We start from the raw sequence: 18,636 nt of genomic DNA, 5'->3' as shown, positions 1-18,636 counted from the left end.
GATGACACAAACCAGAACATGCACTTTGTTGTTGTCAGTAGGATGTTTGTTGTAGAATGGGCCCTCCTCTGGCATCCTAGCATCACGATTGAACTGGGAAACAAGTTTGTATCCAGTTAAATGTCAGAAAGTAAATAGAATTTAGTACATAATTGAAAGTAATAAACTTAATTTGTTGAGGACATTGCAAGGTAACTGTACCGAGTAACCGTCCTTTACTTTTCCCATCATGGCCAGTTTGACATCGTTCAGTTGGATGCCGGTTGGACTCAGGCCCATGATGTCATTGAAGACAAAAGGGTAAAATGTCTCTGGGCCTTTTGCGATGTTGTAGGTCGTGTACTAATAAGCAGAAAGAGAAAAGTGCAGTTATTTTGCAGCCTGGAAATCCAGACCCACATCCAAAAAATTTACTTATTCAATCTGTAAAGTGTCATAAGATCCAGTCCCTCCAGAAAAACACGATTATGCAATCGCAATTTCATTTGTTTTGTTTGTTTCATTTCACAATAGTATTTATTTCTATATTTAATCAGTACTTATCCATGTTCTGCACTTATGGAACCATTGTATATCCTGCACTTACTGCTATTGCACTTCTGGTTAGACCCAAACTGCATTTCTTTGCCTTGTACCTGTGTAATGACAATAAAGTTGAATTTAATCTAATCTAATAATTCAACGCATAATCAGCCAAAAGTCTGCATATTTATGTGGGGGCCGCACTTTTGCCGCATAAATTTACAATTTTCACACAAAATAATGCAGGGCTTGCATGATTTCATAATCCCCGCATTTTTGTTGCAAATAGTCACATATCTTAGCAGAGAGTTGAAAATATTTGCAATTAGTTCACACAAGAGTAGCCTTTTTCCCTGTTTCCATGGGAATCTTATGAATTGACGTAATAACGCGACAAGAGAAGTTTTTGCAAGTTGCAGCAATTTCAGTGCACAAAATTGAAAAAATATCCTGCATTTTCCATTGCCTTTATTAAGAAAACGTGTTGCATCATCAAGGTATTTTGACCGCAAAAATAAAAAAAAATCTCTGCATTTTTCTGGAAGGACTGAAGATAACTCTTATGATTTGATACCATAAATAAAATTTTCTTGAATTGAATCGACGCAATAAACAGTTTGTCATACCTTCTTGGTGAAACAGTCGTGAGAGGTGTTGTCCACCAGAGCCTGGGCGTACATTCTGCCGTGTAACACACTTTGGACAGAGTTGATGAAACTGGATTTTCCAGCTCCAACCGGACCATGAAGGAGAATCCTGAGCAGCTGGCCCTCAGTTTTAGGTTTGTAGTCCTTCACATACTGCAGAGTGGTCTGCTTGTTTCTGCTCAGGGAAAGTAAACATGACATTAGAGTAGACTAAACTATATTTTATAGAACCCAGGTGTCACAAAACAATTGTGAAGTTAATCAGGATGTCATGGAACAAGGAAACGAGGTTGATTGTGCAGTTTGCAGAACAAGATTTAGTAGATAAAAGGTGCAGATACACTCACCTCCAGTTTATTTCCCTCCATGGTTGGCTGAGAACTGACAAATTGCACAACAAATGTTTAGATGACTCAAAAGATACCCCATCATGCAATAATGTGTAGTTGTCCATAAATAACAACCGGTTTTGTTTTTTAAACAATCTTACGTGGAGGAGTTTTGTGATCTTCAGGTTTGGATTTTTCTTTCCCAAATCCTAAAGAAACAAGTGGTAAATGTATAGAATAAACTGGGCTATCAAAACACATCCAAATTATGTATAATTTTTATTATTTTCATCAAGAAGTAATACGTATACCAGCATACTGGGTAGTTTCATTCTCCAATCAGAGTACAGCTGCTACTAGTTAACAGTATTCCTCTACTTCACCGGATCTTAAACCACACTCATGCATACTCATACTTTTACATACACACTGTTTTACTCACACACACACACACACACACACACACACACACACACACACACACACACACACACACACACACACACACACACACACACACACACACACACACACACACACACACACTATGTTCTGCCACACCTTGTTAAATTGTTCCGATCTTCAAACATTTAAATTATGTATTAACCAAAGTAGAAATACAACACAAAACCCAGGCTTTAAATAAATAAAACATGTAATAAAACAGACACACTTTTTTTTTTTACAAAATTATTAAGCTTTTTTTTTTTTGTAAACTGTTGAATGTGATGCACGACTAGAGGAAATACGTTAAAACAACACAATTCAACATAAATAAATGAACCAAGATTCACACAAAGATACAGAGCCTTTCTAAGAAGAGAATTAAAATCAACGATAGATTTGACTGACCTAATTTCTGCAGTAAGGCCATTCCAGGGTTTGGGGGTCCAAACTGCAAAAGCCAGTTAGCCTACTTCTTAGTTCTTGGTCACCAGTCAGTCGACCAGGAGGCCACAACCTGCCGATCTAAGCAGGTTCATAAGGAATCAGAAGATCTTTAATATCGCCTACTTGGGATCCGAAAACTATGAAGAGAAGCAGTTTGTCCTGGCTCGGCAAACGCTGCAACACTATAAGCTTCATCAAAGAGGACGGTTTTCAGGTTATTCTTAAATGTGGTGACAGTTTCTGCCCCCTGAACACAGACCGGGAGTTGGGGGATTTCATCATGTTGCTGATGAAACAAATACAATTTCACAAACACAGGACGCACACGTTTATTATACATTACAGGACAGTAAAAACGTCTTACCTGGGTTTGTTGTACTGGAACAAAGTAAGACAGAAAGATGGAATATGAGCCTCGGACTAAGAGTCGTGACTTAATGCACGTAACTGTTGGTAATGTTGATGTACATTATTTAGTATTAAGTGATACACCCACAGAAAAACAGTATTGTCACCCAAACATTTACTTTCATTTTCATCAGGATGTTTGTTTTCTCTTTTCAAAGCAGAGTTTATGTGAAGCACAATATTATAATTATAATATAATATTATGTTATCACAACACATTTGAGGGTAATAGAAACTTCGTACCTGCGTTGTTGTACTGGGACAAAGTGAGTGAGAAAGACTGAATCTAACACTTGGACAAATGCTTTATGTGGATGTTTGTAATGTCAATAGGTGATCCTCCCACATATAAGATACATTTCCCTTTGTCATCATACCAGAAACCACACATTTGCTTTCATTTTCATCATGATGTTGGTTTTCTCTCTCAAAGCAGTTCTTTTTCTCTGTGTTTTTTATTTCATGCAAAGAGACAGCCCCACTCGTTTTACTATCTTTAAACTAAACTGCTTGATTCAGGTTAATTTTAAGGCCCTGCAAAAGCCAATTACTTCTTAAACCACACATTTACTTTCATTTTCACCAGGATGTTTGTTTTCTCTTTTCAAAGCACAGTTTATGTGAGGCAGCCCCAATAATTGTTTCACTTTAATTAAACTAAACTTTCTGATAGTTGAATTTAAGGCTCTGAAAAAAAAACTCTCTGGTAACGACCAGCAGGCCACGACCAGCCGATCTAAGAGGATGCACGGGCTCATAAGGAGTCAGAAGATCTTTAATATCGCCTACTTAGGATCCGAAATAGACAAAATACTGACAATACGTTCAAAAACACAGGAAGCACAATATTATAATTATAATATAATATAATATTATCACAACACATTTGAGGGTAATGGAAACTTTGTATCTGCGTTGTTGTACTGGGACAACGTGAGCAAGAAAGACTGAATCTAACACTTGGACAAATGCTTTATGTGGACGTTTATAATGTCAAAAGGTGATCCACCCACATATAAGATACATTTGCCTTTTTCACGGGACCAGAACCACACATTTGCTTTCATTTTCATTATGATGTTGGTTTTCTCTCTCAAAGCAGTTCTTTTTCTCTGTGTTTTTTATTTCATGCAAAGAGGCAGCCCCACTCATTTTACTATCTTTAAACTAAACTGCTTGATTCAGGTTAATTTGAGGCCCTGCAAAAGCCAATTACTTCTTAAACCACACATTTACGTTCATTTTCATCAGGATGTTTGTTTTCTACTTTCAAAGCAGTTTTATTGTTGGAAAAGAGGCCGCATCCTTCGTTTTATAACAACTAAACTTGTTGCTGTACCAGAGTCTCATACCGCCTAAACACAGAACCACAAGTCTGATCACTGACCGGTCACAGGACTGGGAACAAAAAGGTGAATGGGTCTCACCGGAGGCTGTTACGTCCTGCATGTCTCGGAGCAGCTACAGGACAGAACAAAGAAATAAACTGGAGGACAATTCAGGGAAAGGCGGAAACGTATCAAAGATAAATCAAGTCATTTGTTGTAAAACAAACAACTTAAAGAAATCTTTACCAAAAGCAGCTGATCATCTTCAACTGGGGTAGTGACGTCACCAGCACAGCACCCACCTGAAGAGAAAATACACAACCAAAACACACACTACACACTATGGAGCATAAGACCGGCCGCTGCAGTTTTTTGTGTCACTGCTGCACAAAGTTTAGGAACCAGTCTTCCTGAATAATAGTTTTATTTAGTTTAATTTCTTATTCATTCATTCATCATTCATATTTCTCTTAACCTCAGCATGGTTTCCTTTTCTCTGACTTTATGCTGCTGTTGTCATGTAACCCTGAGTTTTGTTTTATCACTTTTTCCCATCCACTACCAAGACAGATCCTCTAACTGGCATTGGGCCTTGGGCCTCGTCCATATCCCCTTTTTCTAGTTTGTTGGCGAAAAAAAGCATTTGTGCGCCGGGCAAATGGTTTACACCATTATTTTGTATATAATCTTCTGCATGTGTGTGTAACAACCATAGTGTGTGTCCCTGTGCACGACCGTAGGAGCATTTCACTAATTTGCTGTTAAATTAACAATGAAATGCTGCGTTAGTGACTTTAGAGGTTTTTGTTGGTCAATGGCGCGATGCCTTTAAGATAGCAATACAGCCAGAATGCACCTGAACACAACTCCCTGTAAGACCAGCACACCCAGAATGCACCTGAACACACCTCCCTGTAAGACCAGCATTTAAATAAGCAAAGATGGGCTTTTCGCTGCGCTAGGTGAAAGATAGGGCCCACTATATTTCATAAAGATTTGGAAGGTTTTTATATGACAATGAATTTGTGAATCCAAAACTCTTCATACTCTTTTGGTGAAACAGCCATGAGAGGTGTTGTCCGCCCAAAGCGGGTGCGTATATATGGCCATGTAAGATAACTTACACAGAGTTGATGAAGCCTTAGTCTTGTGCCAAATGTCCTTGTTAGTCATATTTAGTCATTCACTTATGATTTTGTAGTCAACTAAAAGTCTTGTGGTTTTAGTCTAGTTTTAGTCAAAACATTTTAGTCTTTTTTTACATTGTTTTTATTAAGATGACTTCTGAAAATATTATTTCACACATCTCAAATATTGGTTAAATGTCACAATTACCTGACAAAATACACGTGTTGAACAATTTGTTTTGAATGCAACTTTGTTAAATGCGTCTGGTTTTATATTTTATTACTATATAACTTTTTCTCTTGAATTTTTTTTCTTGTTGAGCAAAACATTCGCCAAGACAACATGACCTCCCAGTAACACTAACTCAGTAATTTACAGTGGGCTGTACAGCACCTCTACTACAGCAGGTGTGGTAAAACACTACTGCTTTTGTCCAAAGCTACAATAATTACAAACTGAAAGTTACATATAGCCACGTTACAGCCTTTTATGCTGTGATTACACTTGGCGGTCTGATCCCTCGTTCTTCTTGTTGATGCAATCATATCCGAAGTTGAGGATGTTTCTCAGGGCGCTCAGGATCAGTGAATCAACGTCACTGTCGAGGTCGATTTCTTCATTGTAGTTCTTCACAGGGAAGATGCAGTTCATGGGAATTCCCACTGTGGCACTGAACATCTCCATCTACGTCAAGACAACAAACAGCAGTTTAGGCTTTTGGACTCATACTGATGTTATTAAGGTAATCAGGTATTGGCCAGACATTACCGATCCATCCTGAGTTTTACAATAAAAAGCAGCAGCCGTTACTGTAAAACTGTAATTGTTGACAATGCCATGACTTGCTTAAATTTTGCATCTACAATAAAAGTTGGAACTTGAAATGTCCAATAGTTTTTGTAACAATAGTAATGACAATCTAACATCATGGCCACTTCAGGCAGATATTGGTCAGGTGTGTGCAGAGGGAAAAATAGTCAGGATTTGAATTTCCTGAGTAAAGATCTCTGGTATGTGATGCATTCTGGGAATTAGTCAATGCCCCAAGTTTGGGTATCAGAATCCATATAGTAGTAGTAGTAGTAGCCGTAGTAGAGATATACTGTTTAAGGACTGTGCCCACATCTGCAATTTAAAAAAAAAATCTAATCGTTTTTTGCTGATTAATAGGACACTTCTGCTATTCGTACCTTTCCAATGGCATGAGTTTTAGTGATGATTTTGACCAAAAAAAACATCAAATGGGGCCCGTCACGGTCTAATAATGAACCGAAAACATCTGTACCCTTCTAAACGGATGGCAGTCCACACAGTCTGGGGGTTCAACTCTGCGGGTCGGACAACAACTATGTCCGTGAGGAGCCCCTCGGTTTTGTAAATGTTTTAACAGAAAAACAATACATTTTCAACTGTGACTCCATCCATCTATGTGCAGATTTGTCGTATTACTTATTAAACATACCTGTTCCTTCAGGTACTTATTGTGGTAGACGTTCTGCAAATCGTCTTTGATTTCAGGACAGACCTGATCAATCTTGGTGAAAATGGCCACTTGAGGAATACCTGCAAGGAGAACACAAATTTACTGAGTCCTGTAACTGACATAAATACCTGGAAATAACACAGCTGCTGTGATTATAGAAACTACAAACAAAGATACATGAGGTAAGTGAATTGTGGATTACAGCTACAGGATGCTTTAAAAAAAAAGTGATTCATTGGAAAATAATATGTAGAGAAACAGAGATGTCTGCTCTCACCCAGGTCAGTGGCTTCCTTCCTTATCTCCCGAATCTTCTTCACAATATTTTCACTTAGTTGAGATACTGTGGTGGCGTTAATGACACAAACCAAAACATGCACTTTGTCGTTGTTGGTTGGACCTTTGTTGTAGAATTGATCATCCTTTGACAACTTAGAATCAGGATTGAACTGGAAAACAAGTTAATATCTAGTTAAATGACCGTAACTATGGCCACGCCAAGACCCGCCCTACAAAGCAGCGCTATTGGTTGGCGTTTGGCATTTCATGAGTGGTTAAGGTTAGGATGGCAGATTCGGTGCATTTCCCCAACCAAGTACAAGCATGATTTCCCTCTGTTTAGTTGTTTCCGTTGTTAACTACTGACAACATGCACCCCACATTCTCCACTACATCCATACACCTTCATTCATCACTGATACGGACAATCACACCTCATCTTGCTCTTGTTTGCATCATTATTTAATATATGTCCCTTCATTATTGTTACGTTACTGTGCATCTCCCTCTTTTGTTGTGGCCTGTGAGGCGGTAGTAACATGTGTATAATTAAAAAATTATAACATTAACCCATTTTGTGGAAAACATTGCAAAAGAACTGTACCTTGTAACCCTCCTTCACCTTTCCCTTCATAGCCAGATTTACATCTTTTACTTGGACCCCATTGGTTGGACCCAGGCCCATGATGTCATTGAAAACAAAAGGGTAAAAGGTGTCTGCGCCTTTTTTGATCTTGTAGGTTGTGTACTATAAAGCAGATATAGAAAAAAGTGCAGGTAACACTGTGCAATCAATACCCAGCCCGCATATAGTAAACCACAGAGCTGTAGTACTTGAGTCCTTGAGTACAGAGAATGTGTACTTGTTGGTATTTGCATTCAGACGAGTCTCCAACTGTGCTTTGTTTGGTCTCACCAAACTTTGTTGTGGGTCTCTGTAGAGTTTTCTAAAGTAACTGCCTCCTTGAAAACAAAATCATTGGGGCACCTGGGTAGCTCACATGGGGGCTATTGCACAAAACCAGAATAAAGCCAGGATAATCCTTTTATCCGGGATGGATTATTGCTGTTTCTTGACAGCAGCTGTGTTTCCTTTTTCTTTTCTTTTTTTTTTACAAATAATGTGTTTGCAAGAAGTTGCCGCTCACTCTGTTTACAGTATAAACAATGTGTCTTCTCCATTTCTGCATCAGTAAATCTGTGAAGGATACCATCGTCTATTTAAAAAAGCCATGAACGTGCACTTATCCCGGCTATCTAGACCTGGCTAGACATAGTTTCACCTGTTCATCTCGGATCGGCAAACGTACAACCGACTAAGCTGCGATGAGCGGCTCACACTACGTCTATCTGCACTTTTACACTTATCCTGGATTTCTTTAGTCTACTTTTATGCAACAGCCCCTTGGTAGGGCACACTCCAATATACAAATGTATACATGTAAATAATTAAATAAATTATTAAACAAGTTTCATAAAGGTTTACAAAGTTGTATGTAATGGGATGTAATCTTAGAGAAACAATAAAATGTTCCCCCCTTACAGTTTTGGTGAAACAGCTGCTAAAGGTGTTGTTTGCCAAAGCAAGTGTGTACATTCTGCCAAGTAAGACACTTTGGACAGAGTTGATGAAACTGGATTTTCCAGCTCCAGCCGGACCATGAAGAAGAATCCTGAGCAGGCGGCCCTCAGTCTGAGGTTTGTAGTTATTTACATACTGCAGATCCCTCTGTTTGTCTCTGCTCAGGAAAGGAAACATACATCACAGTTTAGATGTATATAGTGTATAGAAACTTTTCAATATTTTCTGTCCTGGCGTTTGAAAGGTAACAACTTGGAAGATAATCAAGATGACATGAAACAAGGAAACAGACTACAAAGATTTTGTAGATAAAGGTGCAGACACACTCACCTCCAGTTTATTTCCCTCCATGGTATGCTGAGAACTGACAAATTGCACATCCCATGTTCAGATGAAACAAAAGATTTTTTTAAAATACAGTCAATGTGCAGGTCATTTTCCATAAATAAGAGGTGAGAGGAACCTGTTTTTAATAAACAATCTTACGTTGAGGAGCTTGTTCCGAGTGGTTTGCTCCCATGGCTGGATAATAAAACAGTTAAACATGTGGTAAAGGTTAATTTTTTTATGGTAAAGGCAGTCTAGAACTATAACAGCATAACAAAGAAAGACAAGGTACAGGTCCATGAGAGGAGTCTGGTCGGGCTTGAACTCCCCCCAGCCGGATTGGGCTGTACTGCTCTACCTCCCACAAGCAATATTACAACAGATGTGAGGATAATAGAAACTTCGTACCTGCGTTGTTGTACTGGAACAACGTGAGCAAGAAAGACTGAATCTAACACTTGGACAACTGTCAATAGGTGATCCTCCCACACATATAAGATACATTTCCCTTTGTCACGGGACCAGAAACCAAACATTTACTTTCATTTTCATCATGTCCAGGAGCAGCTACAGGACAGAACAAAGAAATAAACCGGGGACAATTCAGGGAAAGGCGGAAACGTATCAAAGATAAATGAAGTCATTTGTTGTAAAACAAACAACTTAAAGAAATCTTTACCGAAAGCAGCTGATCATCTCAAACTGCAGGAGTGACGTCACCAGCACAGCACCCACCTGAAGAGAAAATACACAACCAAAACACACACTGCACACTATGGAGCATAAGACCGGCCCCTGCAGATCGCGCCAATGTTCCCACATTTCTAAGATTATTTTGTATCCTAAATTAGTTCACACGTTCCTTTTTCATAACAGGAAATAACACTCACGGCATTTTTTCCTGTGAAGAAAGGTTTTGGGGTGTTGGTGAATTCTTAACAAAAACAAAACACCATAAATGTTGCTTTAAAATGCGTTGGAACTCGCGTTACTGAGATTGTAACGAGTATAAAATTACCAAAATGTAATTAGGAATGCGTTATATTACTGTGTTACAGCAAAAAGGAATGCATTAGTGTAATTGCATCACTCCCAACACTGGAAGTCACTAAGTACGACCCTTTCGAACCATGCGCCCGGCCCTCTTTTTTTTCCTGCGTCTAACTAGCAAAAGTAGTTTTGGACACGCGGACTTGCGCCAGGTGCATTTCGGTAAAATAGGGCCCAGAGTCTTAATTTAGGTTTCCACTCTGGTTTGGTTTCTTGTTTGTCATCGACACGTAAAGCTGGATTTTCTGTTCTAATAAACTCTACACCTGCATCTGCTTCTGGTTGTGTCGTGCAATTGAGTTGTATTATTTAAAGTCTCCTATTAGACGCCAAATATTCAATTGCTAAAAACTTCTATAAAAAAACACATTGCGTTTGACTTAAAAAATAAAATCAGGAGCCCATTGAAAGTTTCAGATCCGACCTGTTTTATTTTTTAAAAGATAAAAAGACAGTGATGAATCCAGAGTCTCCTCAGCTGGTTTTATGTGGAGTTTTAACAGTTTTGTCCAAAACTTTAAAACGATAAATCAGCAACTGCAAGTGAATGACAACCAGCTGACTTGGAAATAAAAAATGCTTTTAGAGCGATTTGTTGTCAGGCTACTTCTCATATCGCAGAGAGAAAACAGGAAGAAATCTAAATGTTCGACCAGAAGATAAATACTGACACAGACCTGTAGTTCATAAAATGTTGCTCAAACTAAGCCGTCGTACCTTTAATAAAACATTCAAGTGCTCCGGATGGGAGACGGTGTGACATCCATTTTCACAAAGCGTTTTAACCCTCCTGTTGTCCTCAGGGTCAAATTTGATCCATTTTTAAAGTTTCCATATCATAATTCTTTTTTTTTTTAATCCAAGTTGCACCAAAATAACATGAATTGTTCTGTAAGACGCTCCTTGCAAAGGAAATTAGGGCTCAGATCTCTATTTTCATAGACTTTTGGCCGTTGTGGTCAATTTTATAGCATCATCCTGACTAAACTTTGACAGATCTCTTATTACCCATTGCCTTCAATCCTCTGATCTTAACACATAAGTCAAAATCATTCATAATTTCAGCTTTTTGTCTTACATAAAATTAGGAAATTTCATATAAATGAGGTTTATTGACCATGAATTCCAAAAATAAATCTAAAACTAGTGCAAATAAATATAGTGGTGAATATACTGGTGTTAATGGAAAAAAGTGCCAAAATTGTTTAAAATAAGCAACAAAAATGGAAGAAAACGGTTTAAAAGAGTGTAATTTGGACCCGGGAGGAGAACACAAGGGTTAAATGTCCAGTTGTCCTTTTATCAAAACACTGTTGGGCTAAGATTTGAGTCCAGGAGCAGCAAAGACCGCATCAGAGGCAACATAGAATAGATAAAGTATTCTGTTGATGCCTTTTTTTGTTCTTGTGCCAAGCTTTGAGTTTTTTTATTTATTTTCTAGCTGCTTGCGTTTCCTACATTAATGCATCACTGTCTGGTTTGACAGTGAAATGTTGCTGCAGTGCTGACGAATCGACTCAATTTCCTCTTTTTTTTTGCAGGTTTGAAGCTTTTCCTGAGAGGCAGAGTGGGCGTTTAGCTGAGCATTTTTTTTTATTCCCAAGAAGCATTGGCAGGTTTGAGTGACAGCTCACCTCAGGTCCAGAGGACGAACGCCCACCAGTACTGTGGACTGTCCCTTCTCTATTAGGCTGCAAGTTACATCCTGCAAATGACTGATGTCCTTTCCATACAGCTGAAGGAGGGTGGTGGAGGGGTGTGTGTGCTGTGTGCATCCAACCGTGGTGAGAGGATAATGGGAAAGCAAAGAGCATCATTACCTCTCTCCATGCCGCTCTGCACCTCTCGCCTCCCCCTGAACCGTTGGGAAAAGATGGAGCGGACGTCACTTTGACTTTGACGCTTTGGATCTGGACTCATTGTTGGCGGCATCTACACTTCTAAGTTTTGGTTTTTAAAGGGAATGTCTTCTACTACGTTTACACCTCGCACTCACATTACTGCAGCATTTCCCAGGGAGCGTGCCTCCCAAAGCACTGTGTTCCCACATTTTCCTCATCTCTAAGAAATGTTTTTATAATGAAAATAGGTCCTTTGTTCCCACATTTCCTTTTTTATAAAATTTGTATCGGATCGTATCCCCCTAACCTTACAACCCTAACACAGGTTGTGCGAGGACAGGGCACATTGAAGGAATTGTAGGAACACAAGACCTAATTTTGAAAATTTCCTAGAAATGTGGGAGCATAGGGGATTCATTTTTAGTGAAAACTCTTTTAGAAATGTCAACACATTCTCACTCCCATACGGACGCTTGGTCAGGGCCCTTTGTCGTTGTTACTGATGATAAAAGGTATCGTTTAGCGTCTTATAACACGTGCTTGGTCGTCTCCTTTAGCGTGAAACGACATACGCTTGGTTGCCTCCTTTAGCATCATGTAACACGTGCTTAGTTGTCTCCTTTAGAGTCCTAAAACATGCGCATGGTTGTCTCCTTGAGCGTCGAATAACACACGCTTGTTCGTCTCCTTTAGTGTCATGTAACATACTGGGTATTTTTGAGGGTATTTTCTGTGTTTTTGACTTCTATATCTGTGTTTTTCAGCCGCAGAGTAACGTCAGACAATCAGCTTCCTGTTTACTGTCATGCACATGCCCAGTGTGTGTGAACGGTCATGTGATGTGATGTGTGTGACGTGTTGGTACGGACAGAGATACGTTCTGCTACCGGAGCTAAAACGCTTAAAAAATGTTAACGTAGCAGGGTAGATGTGGCCTTAATCGTTGACTGCATTGTGAAAAGGTTTTTATTGCTTCAGGCACAGTTTCTACGGCAACAGCTTCCACTAAATCTAAGCTGTAAGCATCTAAAGCACTGAGAGCAGAGTTCATGCAGAGCCGGCCCAAAGCAGACACTGCAGAAGGGACTTCATCAACAGGAGGCTTCAAAAGTAACGTGAACTTGGTTCCTGTATTTTTTGTAAATATAAGTTTATATATACTTCAAGATTTATCATAGAGTAATCAATCATTGCCAGACAATAGTCCAAAGCCCCGTGGCTGGCTACACCACAGATGCATTCTGGGTAGAGCTGGGCAATATATCGATATGATATTGATATCGTGATATGAGACTAGATATTGTCGTAGATTTTGGATATCGTAATTTAGCATAAGTGTTGGCTTTTCCTGGTTTTAACGGCTGCATTACAGTAAAGTTATGTAATTTTCTGATCTTACCAGACTGTTATAGCTGTTCTATTATTTTCCTTTACCCACTTAGTCATTATATTCACATTACTGATGAATATTTACCAAAAATCTCATTGTGTAAATATTTTGTGAAATCACCAATAGTCAACACTACGGTATCGTTGCAGTATTGATATCGAGGTATTTGGTAAAAATATTGTGATATTTGATTTTCTCCATATCGCCCGGCCCTAATTCTGGGACAGGAGGAGAAGAAAACGTTCTGGGTTGGTTGCATTTCTTTAACCCAATCACAGTCGATTTGGGCGGCGCTAAGCTCCGGACGAAGCAGATTAGAAAATGTCCTCTACAACCTTAAATGAAGTTAACTGTTGACACAACACAGTAACGTGATCTATTTAACCGTTGTGTTGTCTTCAGGTCGACTTGTCCTTCTGGGTCAAAATTAACATTTGTTTTTACCTTTTTATATTTTTGACACATTTTCTGATGTTTTTGTCAATATTTTTGTTTTTCTTCAATGTCTTCAATGCTTTTTTTCAGTAATACCAACTTATTACCACTATTTTTAAACCTATTTTTGAAAATCATGGTCAATTAATCTCATTTATAGAAGAATATGCCTAATTTTGAAATGATGAATGTGCGACTACTATTCTGTATTATTTGTTCTAAATGTAATAATTTAATTTACAATTTGGTGTACATTTTAATAAAATGCTATACAATCTTTTAAAACACCCAAATTAACGGAAAGCATTTTTTTTCTTATTTTTTTTGTGGCATTTTCGGTCTTTATTTTTGACAGGCTAGCTGAAGACATGAAAGGGGAGAGAGAGGGAATGACATGCAGCAAAGGGCCGAAGGTTAGAGTCAAACCCGGGCCCGCTGTCTCGAAGAGTAAACCTCTACATTTGGGCGCCCGATCTACAAAATGAGCTATCCCGCCCATTAATTGAAAGTATTGAACTGATCATTCATTTTACACTAAAGAACACTGTTATCCAGGTTATTTTTTTGGGACAATTTCTTGAAAGAAAACACCATTTGTGATATAAAGACTTTCTGCAAATGGGTCAACAGGACGGTTAAAGGTAGAGTTTTTTTATTTCTATGAAGTGTCTTTTAAAATGTATTTTTCATTATTTAACATTTCTTAACACGTCATGCTGACATTATGTTACTTCAGTTAGCTACGTAACATAATTTTGACGCTAAATCGTAACCCCCGGTCTGTTTTGCCTTTTTATCAAGCATATTAGTATAGTATAGTATAGCATAGTTTAGTATAGTATAGTATAGTATAGTATCACTCTAGCCAATTTCATTCCAACTAATTACCACTGGTTTTACTTTTTTTTAAATTTATGGCCGATAAATATTTACTGTACGTGAAATTATACCTTATTTTGGAGTAAAATAGGCAAAAATTATGAATCATTTCAATATAGTGAAGATTAGAGGAATGTATGTTGATGGATTATCACAAAAATATGGCAGATATTGTTTAGTCAGGAAACTGTTTTGTTATTTTGAATGGCGGAACGGGTTTCTACTGAAAACTTTGAAAATGGGTCAAATTTAACATAAGGGAAGTAAATTGAATTAAAGTGCTATGACACAAGTGAGTCCAAAAGTTAAACTATATATCAGTTTTTTTGTACTTTTTATATATATTTTTTTAAATAAATCTCTACAAAACATATATATTATGTTGTTTCAGAAAGCTTTGGACCGGCCCTGTTTGAGAAGGCAGACAGCACCTACAGCTGCTGAATGATGGCTTTCCTTTTTCTATTTTAACAATCAGCAGGTTCATTTTTTATTACATTTTTTTTTAGACCTTTGGTATGAGAAAGCTGCGGCAGTTTTTAAAGGTTTTACAGTGTTTGGTGCCTGTGCAGTTTTATTTTAAGCATTTCTTTTTGACACAGCTCGTGTTCTCGGCTTTTTTTTTTTTTTTTTTTCGACATTCGGCTGAATCCACAGTCTGTCCTTTCCAACACTTGGTAATTATCTCCTCCCCCAGCCCACCTCCTCCTGACTATGAGCCAGAAAGCCTCAGCTGAGAACTCCACACTTCCCCGGTCCGCTGTGAGGATTAGACATACTCCTGGAGGCTGTAGCTGTCCTTGATGTCTTTCGGAGGGAGTTTGGAGGGAGACGAGTAAACCTGCTGCTCACGTTTCTCCTGAGGAGGTTTCTGCGTCTTCACGTTGTCCATCTGCAGCTGAACCGTTTGGTTTTGCCTGTTTTTCGGCTGCGAGTTCTCCGCCTGCGGCTCGCGCCTCCGCTGATCGTCTCGGTGCAGGACAAATCTGTCGGGGTGGTCGGGCGGGGGATAGTCTGGGCGTCCTGATCTTTTTCCTGGACACGACAGACAAAAAATCACGCCTCCAGCCAGGAGGAAGCCGGCAGAGACAAACGTCACGCAAAGAGCTCCTCCGGGTTGATATTTGCTGCTTTCCGGCAGGTCTGTCGTCAAAAAGACGGTGATGACTTCGTTGGTGAACCATGACGCGGGAACTAGGCACAGGAAGCTGGCGAGGACAAAGCAACCCCCAGCAGCGATGGCCGTGTGCCCCTTTGCTCGGTGGCTGCCTCCCCAGCGGGTACATTTCAGCCCCAGGGAGGCGAGGCAGAGTCCAAACGATGCAACCATGCAGGACAAAACCATAGCGGCCCGCATGGTCTGCAGATACGCCGGCAACGTCAGCACAGAGTTCTTCATGGTGCAGCTGAAGACACCGGAGCTGTACCAGACGCAGTCCATCCACAGCCCCTGCATCTGCGAGATAGGAGTCATGAAGTGGGTCCACACGTTGATGCTCACCTTCCAGTTGGGAAGCAGAGTGGCCACGGTTGCGCCGAGGACGCCCAGCAACGCCAGGGCGAACGCTAGGATCTGTACGGCTGCAGACAGCATGGCTCAGCACCCTCCTTGCCGCTCCCGGGTCCCGGGTCCCGGTCGGCGTCCTCGGCAGATCCTGACAGCAGATAATTCCTCAGTGCAGGCTCCAGTGGGCTGCAACCAGAGGAGAAATGAGAATTGGAGTGAGCGTGGGAGCGTGACGGACGCACAGCTGAGGCTGCTGATGGGGATGCAGTTTTTTTTTTTTTTTTTTTTTTGATGTGCGAGCTTGCTGATTGCCTGCATTAGTTACTCTGCAGCTGATGTGGTGATCATTGACACTCAATTATGTCCATTTAAAGCTGCAGTCCCTTGGGTTTACCCCTACTGGGCCATTTTTCACTGCAGGGAACATTCAGCACTAGAGCTGCAAAGATGAATCAATTGGAGTCATTTGTTGTGAAAAAAAGATTTGATATCAGCTTGTTAAACATGAAGGATTTCTAGTTTCTTCTCTTCTCAAACTAAACTGAATATCTTTGAGTTGTGGGCAAAACAAGACATTTGGAAACATCATTTTGGGCTTTGGGGAAAAGATTATTCACAATCTTCTGACATGTTACACCACACAACTAGTTAAATCAAGAGAAAATTAACAGATTAAATTAACAGATTGACAATGAAAACAGTGTTAGTTCAGCCTTGTTTAGCACAGAGGACAAACAAAAAGCTCTGTTGAGAGGGAAGTTATTTGACTCTATCAGGACATCACGGTCCAATACCCAAACATCTGCAACAAGAGGAGAAATGAAGTGAAGTTGTATGGAAGCTGGGTTCCTACCTGTGTTGCGTCTTTGGCAGCGTCTCCTGAAGTGATTCCTGAGGACGGAGACACAGGGTTTGTGGGTTAACCGTCTCTAACTACACCTCCGCCTACTGCTGTATCCTTGGCAACTGTACATACAGTCATCCCATTCTGCATCCTGGAAAAGATGCACCAAGCGTCCTTTCTCCCCCTTTCGAGGTTTCTCTGAATGGCAGAAACATTCACACGAACAAAACTGACCAAAGTCTGGTTCAGGAACCAGGTTCTTTGTTTTGTTTCAATAACCTGAAGGTCACCGGCTCCGCAGAAGGAGCCGCAGAGCAGCGTTCTTATCTGATGAGTTGATGGCGGGGTACGACGACGCAGAAAGGGCTCTCTTTGTCGCCTTTCCATCTAACAAAAGCATCGGTTCACCTGAAAACGATTGCCTTTGATTGTTTTCTTTGGGTGGCACCAGTTAGATTTGTTTAGTTTTTTGTCCTTTTGTTTCAAGAGATAACACAGGAAGAGTTTTACGAGCGTTTGAAAAATGCAGCACAACCTCTTAAAGATGACGCTGAGCGTGAACGGAGAAGCTCATTACTGATCATTACTGATAATATCTGCCGTGATCAGAGTCCCTCGCTCTGGAAAATGGTCCCATTTCAGGACGAGTGACAGTCGGAGTCGTTGCTGTGTGCTTTTAAAACATAAACCGTGCACCATTGGGTCGCCTTATTTTCGCCCCGGTTTGGAGATAAAAAACAGCTGAGGTGTTCTTTGTCCAGCTGCAGTGTGAATCAAGGTGTCGCCCGTTGTGTAGCGGTGTAAAGAATGGCCCACTGCAACACAGTGATAAGCGTCCACAGCCCGCCCTCCCGTTTGGGCTGCGGTGGGACTCCAGCAGTCAGTCAGTCAGTCAGTCAGTGGCAGCCTGTTATTACCATAATCCTGCAGTCTGCGTCTTATCAGCCTCAAAACCTGCACAGACACGAGCAGCTTCCACAAAACTGGAAACAATAAACAGAGTTTCACCAACCAGACTCCCTGTGGGAAAACACAGCATTAAAGTCCCTGTGTGTGTCCTTTCAACCATCAACACGGCTTAATTAATGTTGTGTTTTGTTAATAAAGAACTCATAAACAAATAAAATCACAATAAAGACGACTGTTTCCCACCGGAAAATCAGAGCGATAAGCTCATCTTGTAAACCAAACCAGCAGTTACTGCAGCTTTAAAACGGGGAGATTTCTAATGGGAGTTTTGTACTGTGGACACATCTGTGTGTTGGTCACGCGTTTTGGATTTTGGACCCTTGAAAGAGAAGAAATATGAACTTCTGATACACACATTATTTCATCTGTAGGATTTTAAAGGCCTGAAGAGGTAAAAATGTTATAATTTCTATAAGAAAAACTACATTTAATAAAAAGTCACAAAAATGATTTTCTTTTTTAATCCAAGATTTATATACAAAAAAATCTCCAGTCGGAAAATTTGATTTTAATATTTAGACAGTAAGTGGTTAGCTTTTGCACACATAAAAAAAATAGATTAGTACTAAATACGGAGTCTGGAGTGTGTGCCAACAGAGTAATTATAAACCTTTACAATGTTTGATTACAATCAGTTACTAAATTGATTCTGTAAAAGGAACGACTGTGAAATTGTTAATTAAATTAGTATTTAGAAAAGACTTCTTCTCACACACACACACGCACACACACAGTTGTGTCTGCCTATCTTTGTGGGGACCAGTCATTGACATAATGCATTCCCTAGCCCCTAACCC

The 18,636-nt window shown here is 39.8% G+C and overlaps 2 protein-coding genes across 2 annotated transcripts in view; both read right to left on the bottom strand.

Moving 5' to 3' along the window:
* LOC117961461 (interferon-induced protein 44-like) overlaps window positions 1-9,113 on the bottom strand; it is an 11,108-nt gene extending 1,995 nt beyond the window's left edge. Inside the window, exons 1-5 of the mRNA XM_034900136.1 lie at window positions 9,084-9,113; window positions 8,928-8,961; window positions 8,561-8,754; window positions 7,620-7,765; window positions 7,014-7,185 (exon numbers count right to left, since the gene is read on the bottom strand). Of these exons, the coding sequence (XP_034756027.1) occupies window positions 7,014-7,185; window positions 7,620-7,765; window positions 8,561-8,612 (370 nt within the window). The 5' untranslated portion in view covers window positions 8,613-8,754; window positions 8,928-8,961; window positions 9,084-9,113. The remainder of the gene's footprint in view (window positions 1-7,013; window positions 7,186-7,619; window positions 7,766-8,560; window positions 8,755-8,927; window positions 8,962-9,083) is intronic.
* A 5,791-nt stretch (window positions 9,114-14,904) lies between these two features.
* On the bottom strand, window positions 14,905-16,285 carry LOC117961460 (claudin-20-like). Its single transcript, XM_034900134.1, has one exon. It carries the CDS (start codon window positions 16,111-16,113, stop codon window positions 15,289-15,291), a length of 825 nt encoding a protein of 274 aa, XP_034756025.1. The 5' UTR covers window positions 16,114-16,285; the 3' UTR covers window positions 14,905-15,288.
* Between the last annotated feature and the right edge of the window lie 2,351 nt (window positions 16,286-18,636).

Source organism: Etheostoma cragini, chromosome 18 (genome assembly GCF_013103735.1).
Source record: "Etheostoma cragini isolate CJK2018 chromosome 18, CSU_Ecrag_1.0, whole genome shotgun sequence".
NCBI lineage: Eukaryota > Metazoa > Chordata > Actinopteri > Perciformes > Percidae > Etheostoma > Etheostoma cragini.
This window is presented reverse-complemented; position numbering and strand designations above follow the sequence as displayed.

Excerpts from the sequence above, each read along its gene's own strand:
- LOC117961460 (XM_034900134.1), bottom strand. The coding sequence starts at position 16,113 with ATGCTGTCTGCAGCCGTACAGATCCTAGCGTTCGCCCTGGCGTTGCTG.